This window comes from Toxorhynchites rutilus, chromosome 3, assembly GCF_029784135.1.
Source record: "Toxorhynchites rutilus septentrionalis strain SRP chromosome 3, ASM2978413v1, whole genome shotgun sequence".
In the NCBI taxonomy this organism is placed as follows: Eukaryota; Metazoa; Arthropoda; class Insecta; order Diptera; family Culicidae; genus Toxorhynchites; species Toxorhynchites rutilus.
Window position 1 is genome coordinate 329,180,630 of NC_073746.1, and position 14,770 is coordinate 329,195,399.

A 14,770-nucleotide genomic window follows, 5' to 3' on the forward strand; every position below is an offset into this window, starting at 1 on the left:
CTTCATCGGTAACGTTCACAAAACGACGTTTCTCCAAATGGTAAACCGTCACATCCACGACTCCTCTTGCGACCGCTTACCGCTTTAAAACTCGATGATAAAAATTATTAATCAGAATCTATATCGTTTATCGTTTATCGTTTATCTAGAATCTATATCGTATACACTCCCATTTGGTTTGTCTCTTCAACGCTCCTTTCGTGCGTTACGTTGAAACAAATAAAATTTTGAAGGGAGTAAAATTTGACATATCCCAGCTGCGTAACGTATTTGTTTCACCTCTACTGTAGGGATGCCAATTCTCAAACAACAAAACATTGTAGATCTAGTTCAAGATGCCAAACAACGAAGCGGCCGTTGTGGAACCATCCGACATTATATCGGCTAGGAATAATGTTGATTCCAGTTCCACAAAACGATCTCGTGAAGGTTCGTTGGAACCGGCAGTTCAAATTAAAGCAGCAAAACTGGAGAATGGAACCGACGTGGATGGAGAAGCCGTGACAACTGATCTCAAAGTGCCAATACCTGCTGATCGAGGCAAAAAGAATTATTTAGTTCCAGACCAGCTTGAGAAGGCAATGGAAGTAAACATATTGAAAGAAATAGATGGTGAAACACAGATCGAGCCAGATTCCTTAGAAGAGGCCGCCTTATTGGAAGAGCCAGTGGTAGAAATTCCGAAAATAAAGACGATGGATTCTGAAAGCCTGAAGGCTGACGAACATAATGCTGAAAGCCATGATCAATATGATGCTACCGAAATGCAAGAGGGAAATGTTAATAATAATTCCGTGGATGAGATGGATGTCGAGGAAACTGAACACGATACGGATGTTACGAGCCCCAAAAACTTCGAGCAAAGTCATTTTCATTCCAGTAGTGTAAACGAAATTGCACGTTGTTCTTGGGATCGGGGAGTGAACCAAAATTATGTTCGTGGATGTCTATGGTCTCCGGATGGAAGCTGCGTTTTAACGACAATAAACAATGACGGAATGCACGTCTTCGAACTCCCATCGGATATGTACGCCGCCCAGCAAGTTACCCAACAAAGGCCAGTAAATTTGTTGGAATCAGCAGTGCATGTTCGCGAATCTACTTTAGTGTACGACTACAAATGGTATCCAGGGATGCATAGCTCCATGCCAGAAACCAGCGTATGGATCGCATCCCGCCAGCACGAGCCGATTCAAATGTGGGATGCATACACCGGCAAACTCAGATGTTCCTACAAAGGATATAATGTAGTAGATGAAGTTGAATCGGCACTAAGTCTCGCCTGGTCCACTGATTGTAGTCGAATTTACGGTGGGTACAGAAAAAGCATAAAAATGTTTGATGTTGATACACCAGGACGGGAGATTTCATCTTTTCCAACCAAAGTAACTGCTTCCTGTATGACACCCTGTATACCACTGCCTAATTTGATGATGTTTGGCTCATGGAGCCGTACAATAACCGCTTTAGTTACCAACTCAGGTCAGACCATCGCTGTCGGAAACAATTCCCGTGAATGCAGCCACACTTCCGGTGTTACATGGTTGAAGTTTATTCCGCGAACGAATCTATTTCTATCTGGCGGGCGAAAAGATCCCAAACTTCTGATGTGGGACATTCGAAGTCTACATAAACCCTACCACGTACTCGAGCGGACCTGTGATACGAATCAACGCGTGTACTTTGACAGTTCTCCGCACGGTGAGTGGGTTGTAACCGGTAATACGGATGGAAATTTTAGAGTGTGGAATCTGCTCGAAATCGATGCCGCCAGCAAGAGCTATCGACAATACAATGTGAGGATATCAGTATTCATGTTACAAAAAAAAAAGATAATTGGAATGTGTTTTTTCTACTTATTTATAGTTCCCTCTACATCGAGACTGTTGCAACGGAGTATCATTCCATCCCTCCATACCGATTGTAGCTACTGCCAGTGGACAGTTCCATGCCACAGATGACAGCGCGGAAAGCCTGGAACAGGAAAATGCACTAACCCTATGGTGGGTTGGGAAAATGGCCATTTCGGAAGAATGAACACAGATTTCGCGCGGGAAGCCGTCTGCTTTTATGTTCGTATTGTTTCTGTCGACGAGTTATTTTAAAATCTTTCTATTTCTGTTAATATTAGAAGGATTAAATATTTATAGTATGTACAAAATAACAATAAAGTTAATATAGAATATTTCTTTATATGTAACGAATTTCTTAGACTTTCGCGATGCGATTTGGGCTTTGCTTCTTATTATTACCTCGAAAGAACTTGCTTGGTTTAATTAATACAACTCCCTAAAACGTGTTATTTTGAATACATTGTGTTTCACTTGCGTAACTTTTCACTTCCTTTGAAAGGAGGAAGAATATGCAACTCTCGACGTTTTTGCGTGCAGAGCCATATCGGAGCCATCGACATAATGAATTTGCTATGATCTCCTTCTAAACAGCTTCTATTTACAGTTGTTGAAAGGGACAGTTTGGTTCGGATCTCGCCTTCCCACATTGATTAGTAGATTTGATTTATTACACTAGTGTTTCTCTACTACCGAAATTGTGAACGTTGATATAATCTTGCAGCTTCCGGTATATATCTCCTTTTTCCAAGATGGTTTCGGCCATGCTATGTACAATTGGTTTCGAGTTACGGCTTTTGCAGGGATCACATGGTCATTTTTCAGCAGCGGGAAGTGCAGGTGATTCGACTGGAATTAACTGTATAAAGGAAGGGTTTGATTACACATTTATGCGAAACTAGAGGTTTTCATTTCATTTTATTCAAACATTTTCAATAATATCCTAGTTTTTTGATAAACCTTTTTTCTTTGTTTTGTGACAATCCAGGGACATTTGAATTTTCTCTCTATAAAATCGGGTAAAGGTATTTATATCTAGCCGGGCTTCATCGATGGACGACCGAAATCGGAACGGGTGGTGAGTGTGGAAGTCATTCTCGTTCACGTTGTGATATTCAAATTACCAAAAAAATAATCGGCTTGATAAATATTCCTTTCATCTCTCCTCCTTAAAAAGAATCGCTTGGTCTGCGAAGAGGATTTTGTTTCTCAGCTTTTATAGAGACCCAAATCTTACTTACTTACTTACGCACTTATTTACGAGTTCTCTTCGAAATTGGTAATATTGTCATTCCTCCAGCATAGCGTAGTATAGTTCTGTCGTTCAGTTCAGATGTTGAGGATGTTGACGTCTCTTCGTGCAAGGCAACAGACTGATGTGTGCCCATATGTTACTCACTAGTTCTCACAACACGTGCTGTAAGGCTGGTACGTCTTCGAACAAAGAGACGTTTTATCTCCAAACCGATGAAACTACGGCCTGGAGCAACCATCACCAAAAATGAACTGAATCAGATAGAAATCTACATCAGCATGCTTTCTGTTCATCCGCCTTTATCTGTATTAGCATATGCATCTATCTACTCCATTCGGCCAGATTTTTTTTTCTATTATAGAGGCTTCAAAGAATAAAGTTCATCCGCCTCTAGCCTTGAAAAAAGCCTATTAGAAGATCAATCAATGGAGGATCTTTAGATTGAACCCACTGTCATTCGTTTAATAAGTGGACGCGCATCCGTTGAAGCTACGGAGACCCCCATTCAGCAGCTCTTGCTGCCACTTGGTTAACTCTCCCCATTTTGCGTATTCCTTTGATGACTTTTTGCCTATTGCATTCCCTGACTTCTGCCAGGATGATGCCGATGGGGATCATATCTACGATAAACCATACTGCTTGATACGATGCGTGCAGAAGCGCCTCATGCCTCATCATTGTAGACGATACACTAGCAATGTAAGGGTGTTCACTTCCGACTACAAACTGAGCGTCCATATTTCAGGCTAGGAGCGGCTCGAAGCATCTGTTTCGGATTGAACGGCTGAATAAAGAATTCTGTATTTAGTCCCGCGTACAGCGACGACTACGAACACGGAAACGATAAGATGTAAACGATTGAAACTCGGTACATGGAATGTTCGAGCTCTTCATGAACCGACACGGACTGGCTTGCCCCTATAGCACACACACGTCATTCAAGTACCACATTTATTACAGTGGCGGCAAGGCAGCAGAACGATGCGTCGGTTTCGTAGTATTAGGACATCAGGAGAACATAGTTATCCGCTTGAGGTCATATTCTTCAACTACAACCTAATCAGCATCTACACACCGACAATCGATAAAGCCGACGATGTTAAGGATGAGGTCTACGAGAAGCTCGAACGAACCTATGGCGAGTGCCCGAAACACGACCACTTTTTTATTGTTTCACTAGTCTTGAAAATGTCATATTTTTAGAGAACTATTCACTTACACCAATGTTCATTTTGAGCAGTTTATTTGTATTTAGAAATAGAAACATCATTACCAGTTTCGCTTATTTTCTAGTCAATTCATTGTCTTGCGTGCTTCAGCCGAGGTAAAATGGTCCACAATTGTATCTAAATAAAGGTCTGCTAGCGATTCATTCACAATCGAATGAATTGTCAAGTCATTAAGTCGGTCTTAGATCATTTCAAAACGCAGATAATTTTTAACCAATTAAAGTTTGCTGAAACTGCGTTCGTATGATGCGCTGTCTGTACCATTTTTACTTTAGTGTAGCTTTATTCACTTTACTTTACTAGCTAGTTGGGTGGATTTTTTCATAAAATGGCTCAGCCTGACCACGGTGCGATGGAGCGAGAATATGCCTTTCATTAATATAGACATGATCTAGAAGCAGAGTCCAACATTTTCGGGGATGAAACATGAAAATCGACTCTCCTCTCAATCGCTTCGCTTCGAGTACGACTAGTTCGGAAACTTGACTAGTTCATCAGTCATCCTCACTTTTTACGCTCATTTCTATTCAATTCCATTCCAGCAAATGATTATTCTAATTAACAATTAATTGACGAATTAATACAAATCTGCATCTACATTCAACCTGATTTCAATCCACCACTACTACTCCACCCTGTCATGTACCTCGTTTTAATGTCCATAAAAATGAAAACGAAAACTTGATTTCTGTTGCAAAAAGTAGTTACACCATTAGTGAACGGATCCATTGTTTATCCACCGTGAACCCAAACGTCGATACATGCACAACGTAAATAGAATACCAGGTATATTACTTCCTGCTATTTTCATGTAAGTGGTACGCAAAGAAAAAAAGCAAAACAAATATTGTGATGAAGGCACTATTTTCATTCCGGACGCGCCTTCGGATCTTTCCGTCGACTTTCTGCCGATGGTTCCTTACTGCTGTTTCTTGTTGCACGAGTTCGTGTCGCAAAATTTCTCGCAACTCAGAAATTGAATCGACTTTTTTAAAATTCGTTTACCTCGTGTCTCTTCTGAATATATTTATTATGGATATATCACCCAGGAAGAACTGCCCATCAGCTTGTAAGTAAACTTCTGACAGATTCAATAAGACTCAAAGATGCGCTAGAAATCCATACGCACTGGTTAGACACAGCTATTTGGCAATATATGTTAACAAGTAATAAATGAATTTGTGATGCGGCGTTCTGAACCATTGTGGCGCGGAAATCAGTGAAACCCGCTTGATAGCTATGACAGACTTCATGATAGCTTCATGTTTATTGATCGTCGACACCAAATCTCGAAAAGTACTATGTACGTGGTGTCCACTGGCATAGTAATTAATTCACCAGCAACAATGTACCCTGAACTTTACGATTAATATTACTAAAACAGTATAAAAACAACCCAATATTTACCTTACTCTGTTCCTTTGACTTGGTTGGTTTTCTCTCTCGGATCACAATCTTTGATTGCCACGAATTCCACACCCACATGCTTTCGGCCCTAATGCCTTATCTAACTCTAGTGCAGCAACTAGCAGGCTTACTACTGATTCTGCTGTTGCGCTTGCTGCTGCTGTCGTATCACACTCGGGTAGGTTTTGGTCACGTTGAGAAAGGGAATCGGTGCCGGGAATTCGGTCACCTTGTGGAAGTAGAACGAGTACTTTGCCTCGAGGTCAATCTCCTGCAGTGGCGGCATCTTCCGTCGCTCGATAACGGTTTCTTTTCGTTGCAAGTTCGAACTTTGCACGCTGTTGCTGCTGTTTATGGTACTAATAGAACTATTGGCGTTGGAAAGCTGCTGCTGCTGTTGTTGCTGTTGCTGTTGTTGTCTAATAGAGGAAATCCGCTGGGGAGGCTGCGGTGGTGCTTCGCCACTACTGTTGCTGTTGCTGTTGGTGCTAGTGTTGAGTTGCTGAAAAATGCAAAAATGACAGACAAGGAACAATTATCTTATCTTATCTTGAGGACTTTAGTCGTAAACCTACAGGTGGTGGTGGCGCCGGACAGGTTCGATGGGGTGGTAGTGGAGGGGCAGCCGTGGCTTTGATACTGCCACCACTACTAGGGGATTTCGTCCCGCTTATGTTGAGCTGACTGGTGGAAATAATTGAATTTGACGAGGTGGTAGTGGTGAGCGTTGAGACATTATTCGCCGAACCACTGTTGACTAGCTTTGACTTGAGCTCGTCGGCTACAGCACTTGCCACGTTATTGGCGGAGCCAAAGTTCGGCTCAGTCGCTTCCGGTGCTAGACTCATGGGTAAATGCGACAGGTTGGTGTTGGATATGCTGCGCACCGGTGGTGGTGGTGGAGGTTTCATTACCGGAGGTTTCGGAGGTGGTGCGGCAGGTCGACCTGTATTGAAGATAATACGAACAAAAAAGATTAAAATAATTGGTAAATGTGTTGTAATCGTAACTCACCAATAGGATTGTTTTGCCTCGCTAGCGACTCCGAAGATTGAAAGTTCAATGGTGCTCCTCGTAATGTTCCAAAATGATTCGCTGTAAAGTTCGGACCATTTGGTGCAACGGGTGGTGACCTTTCGTAAAAAAAGTAAATTCTATGAAAAACAACATTCCTGACGACCCGCTTGTATGGTATGCATGACACTTCACACAACACAAGATCATCTTTTCAAATATAAAACAACAACCAAACCTACCTTGGGCTCCTCATACTATGATGCCTACCAACCATGTTTCGCATCGGTCCATTGGCGCTGTTGCCCCCGCTTGTGTTCAACTGCATTCCGGGTGGTTTCGGGGCCAGATTTGGTTTACCATAGTTCGGAATTGGTTTCACAATCGGTTGTGTCTGAGGTACTGGTGGTGGTGGAACAGGACTGCCCGATGCAGACGAGTTAGCGCTATTGCTGCTGCCGGCACCACCGAATAGAGTGGATTTATTTGGCAGCAAATTGCCGCTTCCGGCGGGACTAGTGACTGCGGAGGCAGGTCCATTCGATGGCGATACGGGCGAAGGCGTTGAGGGTGCCTGGCTACTTACCGGCGATGGTCCAGTTCCATTTCCAGGAATGATGGTGGAGATCGTGTTTTATGATTGATTAATAGCGATCCAAAAAGAATGTATATAAAGAAAAAGAGAGGGGGAAGGATATGTGTTTTATATGACGACGTGAATTTTAGGGTCACAACAGAACTATCTAAACGTTTGAGCGAATGGATCGTGTTACTATTCACATAAGTGGTGACTAAGATAATCTAAAATGATTCTACTAGCATTCTGATAAACATATTAGAAACGGATAGATCACACCGGATTCAAATGGAACAAGGTTTGTTTGCATCCAAAATTTTAACTGTTTCAATTTTAACATGAAGAAAGACTTTTACTTTTTTTTTACTTATCTATGTTTGTCTATTTTTAACTTTTCTTGAATCGGGCTAAGGATCCTCTTTGCAATTCTACGAGTATCATGATGGTTATTATTGGGAGTACAGATTATGTTGGCCCTTTGAATGAATGGATCAACTGAAGCATTGTTTAACACTGGCTACAATTCTCCCCATCTATATTTCTTATCTATTTTCTATTTCCGTTTATGGAAAATTAAATGAGTAAAATAAATACATTACTAGAAACAATCAGTAATAGAAAATGTCCGTAACGTTTGTAAATATTTTTCACATCTTTGCGGCATGAGGCCAAGCATTGGCATTCAAGTTTCTATACGTATTTCGGCCGTTTTTTGTGAAGCATTACTCACATCAATAAACTGTTGCCGATACCGGTCGCACGTAATAGTACTAGTTTCAGTAACTTAAACAATGCCTTCTCCTTCTTAGAAAATAGAAGACCATTGTTTGGCTTTGGCAACGTTTGACCGGGTTAAGGATAGTTTTAAGTAGGGTTCTCTTCATTCCAAAGCAGTCCGGTTACAAAGCGATCGCCGACACGAACCGTTCTGCTCTTCAGATTTTCACGAGTCCTTCTGTCTTCTTCAGACTCTGGCGATGTATTGACTGGAACCCATTTTTTATCTAGAGCGTACTGCGATCCCAGAAGATCGTGGGACTCTCCATTTGATATGCCTGTAAACGATATGTCTCTTGCGGCACGTAAACTGCCCAATGTAATTTTGAATGATCCGCGACCGGCTCGCCTGGTTGACCGATACACGATTCTAATGGTGCGAAAAATTCAATATTCTTGAGTTTAATCAGGACCATCGGTGTTGACGAAGCATAGTCGGTTACAGACAACTCTTTTAAGTGCCGATATTTTCCGGCGACCTCAGTGAAATCAATGGACTGCGTCTTGAGCTTCAGATTGTTCACGATTTGTACATCCCGGAACAAAAACTTTTCGTTGGAACCGCGTTCTAAAATTGTCGATTGCGATTGTTGTAGTTTTCGGGTCAACGAAGTGTCTACTAGCGATTACAATAATCCTTCATCTAGAAACGCAGCTGTTGTAACCAGAGATCGAAATGTTCGCCGATTTGAGATAAAAAACATCCGTTTCCACCCACAGGGAAAAATAGTTGAGAATATGAGAGGCGAAAGAATGTTATACGCTCACATTGATTCTCGCGAGAAACGCTATGCCGATTTTTATTTTTCGACGGATTATGATTAGCCGAAAAATGGTTTCGTTTGCAGCAACTACTTGATGCCGATAATGGTTTTTAATTTCTTCAGTACAACTGAAAACATTGTATGAAAACATGCGGTAACATTGGGTTTCATCGTAAACATGAGTAACATGAGGTGGGTTAATATTTGTACAATTCAGACGCTTTCCAAATGTCCGTCTAAACAGGCTAACGTTGGTCAATCTAGCTTTGATTTTTCGTTCCATATTCTTAGTACTAAATGAGAGGAGAAAAAGCATTCTCGTTGAACTTCAGAGAGAAAGAGATTTTTCTTTTTCTCTGAAAAAGAATTTTCAGTGAAAAGCAAGAGACGAAAATGTCTACATTGAACAACTCATCACAAACTAGATTGATTGACTGAATACTTATCTGCTGAGCGAGAATTCCGATCTCTGGTTGTAACACATATATCACCGTTAAAACCCTAACCGGCACCATCTTGAAATCCTTCGATAGGTCACTGTAAGTACCCGAATATTCGCGGAATAGTATGGCAAGGTCATCGCGGATAACTCAATAAAGCATTAAAAATTAGGTTCAAATGCGAAAAAAAGAAATTTCAGCATGGAAACTACGTTTTATCAATACATCAATCGTTAAACTATCTATCTGTAACGTCGTGTATACCAGTGGAGAGCCTACCACTCACTGACAAATTTCGGGAAGGCCTAAAAATTACTACGGAACTCGTCTTCGATGATAATTCGCACCATAGATCAAATACTATATCACTTTTCGTCATATGACCTGAAAAGAACGACGATATCCAATGTCCTTTCATAATCAAAATTATTTACCATGCATCTTCATAGCATTGTTGCGTCGAGACTGAAGTTTTGTTGGAAGGCAACAGGTTTTTGTCATTCGACTACGAAGCCGTCAGTAACCACAGTGGAGTAAGTTTCAGTTTCCAACCGAAGAACTGAGCTCTCACAGCAATAAAATACTTTCTTAACATCCAGCTTAAACCGTACTGCACTTTACCGCCTCTTCTAATCCGGAAACAATGCTAGAATTTGAAAAATATGGAAGGATCGATCAGAAAATGCCACTTCATGCCACATGCCACGCAAGCTCTCCCAGAAAAATAATAAATTCGAAATTAACTTTCAGTTTGAACACATGGTGTTGTGAGAGCCAGACAGAGAGAATTGCGTTATTGAGGTTTTAAACGTACATTACTCCTAAAATTTTATTTCTATTTAAAACCACGCATCGATTGATTTCGTAGTCAAAACAGTCATCATTTGACGGGTCATTCCATGGTAGGTTTCGTAAAGCGAATCGAATGAAGCGCTTCTTTATTCGTTAAATTCTGGTGACCATAGATACGTGAACGAACCCGTGTTGAAACTCAGATATTACGTGATGAACCACGCTGTAAAGGGCGTTGTGGACTAAAGTTTCCAAAACATTGCTCAAGCTGCAGAGAATCGGTACTCCACGGTAATTCTCAACATGATTTCGATTTCCTGCTTTGTGAATTGCAACAATCGTGGCTATCTTCCACACGCTGGGAAAGGATATTTCGCTCAACGAACGGTTATACAGACAGGAAATCAAGCCAAGCGATCTCGCACAATACTTCAAAAGGGACGGAGGAATGCCAACTGTTCGTCTAGTGTGAACTGCAGCGTTGTAATGTTGAAATCATATTCCTGTATGCGACTAAAACTCGTTGGGAGCAATGGTGGTGAGTTCGGGTTGTAGAACAATTTAAAGAACTTTGCGAACAGATTAGCAACTTCAAGGGAAGTATTAGCAGTGATCCCATTTAATTTCACTGTGTCCGGAATACGGTTACTAGATCGCTGTGATTTTACGAATTTCTAGAATTCCAACGGGTTTTGCTTTAGGTTTTCTTGCGTACGTTTGACGTATTCATCGTGGCTAACCTTTGAGAGTTCATTATACTACAGTTCGATTAATCTGAGGCTGTTTTTACTGTCGATTGCTCGAGTATTTAGATAACATTTGCGCGACTAACGCAGTACATTGCGTAACTGAGAATTCCACCAGGGTTGCCATGGAGTACGCCTTGCCATGCGTCGTTAGAGAGAAACCCGTGCATAAACGGTTTCGTATAATTTGGCGTAGAAACGATCAGCCAATACATTCACGGAGTCTCCGGTTCAAATTTGTTGCCAGTCGATAATAGACAAATCGTTGTTTAACACTAAACCTATCATGAGGGGTCAAATGACCCATTTTAAACTTTTAGTCAAAATTATCCTGCAAATTACATTGTCACAACATCATTTGCCTACACTACTTTTCCTAAAACATCCATTGAATGTATTTTTCAGTGTTTACTCCTTTCTTGTTATTTTTTTACTGAGAAATATATGTAATCTTCCCTAAGTACCGCAACGGGTCATTTGACCCTTGCAAACATTTATATGATGTCAGAATGATTTGTATGTGTGATACAAAATCATTGCATGACTCATTTTTGGCTTTATATATTTAGTTGTATTTGTGAATGAATAGTGAGTGATCAGAATTAATTGTATTGCTCACTATCCAAGCGAACTAACAGTAACCATTCCAAGCTACAGTGCTATTTTGCGTGTCAAAAATTGTAAGTTCAATATTTAATAATTGATAATAATTGTTATCGCAAAATGTTGAAATATACAGGAGAAATATGGTATGCCACGTTTCTCGACAAAAATATCGAATTCGAGTTATTGTTCACTAGCTATTTGTAAAGGGTCACTAGAACCGCTGTGGTAGGAATTGGTATATATGAAACATCGGAAGGTTTAGTGTAAATGAGCCGTAGTCACAAAGCCTTAAATTCGGTTGTGGAAAAGATTCGTAATCAAACGTGACAATCGAGTTGCATTGAGCGTTCAGTTAGATGATGAACGGCCTGTGATGTTGGTCTATCTCCAGAGCTTGTGCTGATGGCACAAGAAGGTTAACAACATCGGACTTGCTGATGAAGCCTCAATCAAGCAATCTATCATTTGCGTTTGAAAAATAATTCACTTGAATTAGCCCGCAGGTAAGTATCGCTTCTGTTATAGATGTCTTATTGGAGAAGGTCTGTATTGGCGAAAAACTCTGGAAATCGATTTTCGTAATTTTTTCTTGATCTCGATTTCTTACCAATCAGGAAGTTTTGCAATACGAGAAAAATGTGAAAACCGTTTGGTGCCCGGTCTGGATTATATGGTGGATGCAATAAAGCTTCCCAACTAAGCTTCCGGTGTTTCTGGCGAGTCACCATCGACGTGTGGGATCTTGCGTTGTCCTGATGGAACTCGACACTTCATCAGATCGTCTAGAGAAGACCAACAATCACAAAGATGTCCTAGGACAGTTGAACATTCAGCCACAGTCAAATTCAATCCAATTGGATACCTGTGGTGCTAACTTAAATCGATAGTAAAAAAAGGGTACAGTACTTGTCTGCTAACTGGGCTTGAAGGACAACCCACTTATTGAATTCCACTCGCTAACTATGTCGAGATGTCAATTTTTATGACATCTCAAATTATATTCGAATGTTCCACACATCTTTGACAGCATAATTCCTAATTGAATATGACGTATAACATTGATACATAGTTGATTTCCACTGTGCAGCAGCCCAGTTAACACGTTGAGCCCCGAAATGTTTTTGTGCGCTTTCCATTCAGCCCGATCAAGAGCGTTTTCATTATATCAGTGTCAGTCTCAGCTCCAAAAGAACTTTATTGGGTAGAAAGAAAATAATCAGATATGAGACTAGAAAGTAGTTACATTTTGTAAAACATCCGAAAACAAACCGTATCTTTATTTTATTTCCTTATTTTGTAACTGTCAGTCTCAGTGATCAACATTCTTCTATAAAAAAAGCTCAACGTCGGTCCTCAGGGGCGTGTTAAAGAGCAGTCCAGTCAATTTATTTTATTATTTTTTATATTTTTTAATTTTTTTTATGTAAAATTGAAAAAAATTCAAATGATCAAAGGCAAAGGTTTTACTCAAAATCAAAATATATTTTGAATACACTTATCTTCAACAGCGATAATTCTTATTCAAACCTAGAATTTAAGGTGTATGCTAAATTTTGGGAGGGACTGTACATCTAAACTCTTCGTGTCGTATGGTCAAAGAAAATCTGAACAGTTTAAGCCAAGCTAATATGTTTTGAAGTTAACGAATAGAATTAGCCTATTTTCAAAGGCCTCTTTTGTGGCTAACTTCTGACTACCTAGCTCGTTCGCCATGGACAAAAACAGGTGGTAGTCACTTGGTGCAAGGTCCGGACTATACGGCGGATGCAAAAGAACCTCCCATCCGAGCTCCCGGAGCTTCTGGCGCGTCACCAAAGAAGTGTGTGGCCTGGCGTTGTCCTGATGGAAGACAATGCGGCCTCTGTTTATCAAAGATGGCCTCTTCTTCATGAGTGCTACCTTCAAGCAATCCAGTTGTTGGCAGTACAGGTCCGAATTGAGCGTTTGGCCATAGGGAAGCAGCTCAAAATAGATTATTCCTTGACAATCCTACCAAACACACAGCTGAACCTTCCTGGCCGTTAATGAGGGCTTGGCCACCGTCTGAGCCGCTTCAGCGGGCTTCGACCACGACCGTTTGCGCTTCACGTTGTCGTAAGTGACCCACTTTTCATCGCCAGTCACCATCCGCTTCAGAAACGGGTCGATTTTGTTGCGATTCAGCAGCAATTCAAATGCGTCGATACGGTCAAAGATGTTTTATTGCGTCAACGTGTGTGGCACCCATACATCGAGCTTCTTTGTGAATCCAAGCTTCTTCAAATGGTTAATAACGGTTTGATGACTTATCCCCAGCTCTTGGCCGATGCTACGGCTGCTACTATGCCGGTCTTTCTCGGCTAATTCAGCGATTTTGTTGCAATTTTCGACGACAGGCCTTCCGGAGCGTGGCGCATCTTCGACGACCTCTACACCAGAACGAAAACGTTGAAACCATCGTTGTGCGGTGGAAATGGAAACTGTATCGGGTCTATAAACTGCACAAATTTTATTGGCAGCTTGAGATGCATTTTTGCCTTTGTCATAGTAGTACTGTAAAATATGTCGGATTTTCTCTTTATTTTGCTCCATATTTGCGACACTATAACTCACGAACGACTTAACCAAACAAAACACTGTCAAGGACTATATCATAGCGCGCAAAAATACCTTTCCAACAAGCTATAGTATGACTCGATACAATGAATACAACTAGAACTACGCGCTTACAACGACACCTCGCGGAAATACCGCAGGACTTTTTTGACAGCCTAATATATAAATAGGTTGACAGAATCATCCGTTTTGAGTTAGATTGGCCATAATTTTCAAAACAAGGGAGAGTCTAAAATCCAATTGTTATTCGAGGTTTGCTTTTAAGTAGAAACAATACCGTTCAAACGAAAAGAGCGGTGACTATTTCAATTCAAATTAACATTGAAATCAAAGATATATTCTTGAACCAAACACAAACTTTATACTGGGAATTGGACCTCAGAATAAAAAACGAAAAAATTAGCATTGCCGTAGTCAATCTAGAAGTAATCAAATAATCTATCGACTCATAACTATGGAGAGGGAACGAAGCCCATTAATTAGACGGCAGCTATCAAAAACTATCAATTACAATAAAAACAAAAAAAAACACACAAACGCTACCACGCTACCGAAAACATCAACCTTTGCGAGAAAGAAAGTTATGCTATCATTAAAATATCGTACCTCTTCTGACTGGAATAGCTTGGCTTTGCATGGGACACCGATGAATCATTTGCGTTCTGAAATGGAAGCAAAGGAAGAAGAAAAAAGTGTGCATACAAAGAACAGTTGGTGG

General features: G+C 40.7%; 2 protein-coding genes across 4 annotated transcripts in view; one reads left to right on the forward strand and one right to left on the reverse strand.

Annotated features, from left to right (window-relative positions):
* The first annotated feature begins 299 nt into the window (after nucleotides 1–299).
* LOC129775831 (telomerase Cajal body protein 1 homolog) lies at nucleotides 300–2,211 on the forward strand. Its single transcript, XM_055780969.1, has 2 exons — nucleotides 300–1,796; nucleotides 1,867–2,211. Exons 1-2 carry the CDS (start codon nucleotides 336–338, stop codon nucleotides 2,035–2,037), a joined length of 1,632 nt encoding a protein of 543 aa, XP_055636944.1. The 5' UTR covers nucleotides 300–335; the 3' UTR covers nucleotides 2,038–2,211.
* Nucleotides 2,097–14,770, reverse strand: part of LOC129775830 (WAS/WASL-interacting protein family member 1) — a 44,496-nt gene continuing 31,822 nt past the window's right edge. For 2 of the 3 annotated variants that reach the window (XM_055780966.1, XM_055780967.1), the window contains exons 4-9: nucleotides 14,659–14,714; nucleotides 6,998–7,333; nucleotides 6,756–6,874; nucleotides 6,317–6,687; nucleotides 5,742–6,243; nucleotides 2,097–2,709 (exon numbers count right to left, since the gene is read on the reverse strand). In XM_055780966.1, the coding sequence (XP_055636941.1) occupies nucleotides 5,872–6,243; nucleotides 6,317–6,687; nucleotides 6,756–6,874; nucleotides 6,998–7,333; nucleotides 14,659–14,714 (1,254 nt within the window). In that variant the 3' untranslated portion in view covers nucleotides 2,097–2,709; nucleotides 5,742–5,871. The remainder of the gene's footprint in view (nucleotides 2,710–5,741; nucleotides 6,244–6,316; nucleotides 6,688–6,755; nucleotides 6,875–6,997; nucleotides 7,334–14,658; nucleotides 14,715–14,770) is intronic. The other variant, XM_055780968.1, reaches the window with a different exon arrangement.

Bases quoted from the DNA above. Each gene is read 5' to 3' on its own strand.
- LOC129775831 (XM_055780969.1), top strand. From the start codon at position 336: ATGCCAAACAACGAAGCGGCCGTTGTGGAACCATCCGACATTATATCG. The intron at 1,797-1,866 runs GTGAGGATATCA...ACTTATTTATAG, and splicing joins AGAGCTATCGACAATACAAT to TTCCCTCTACATCGAGACTG.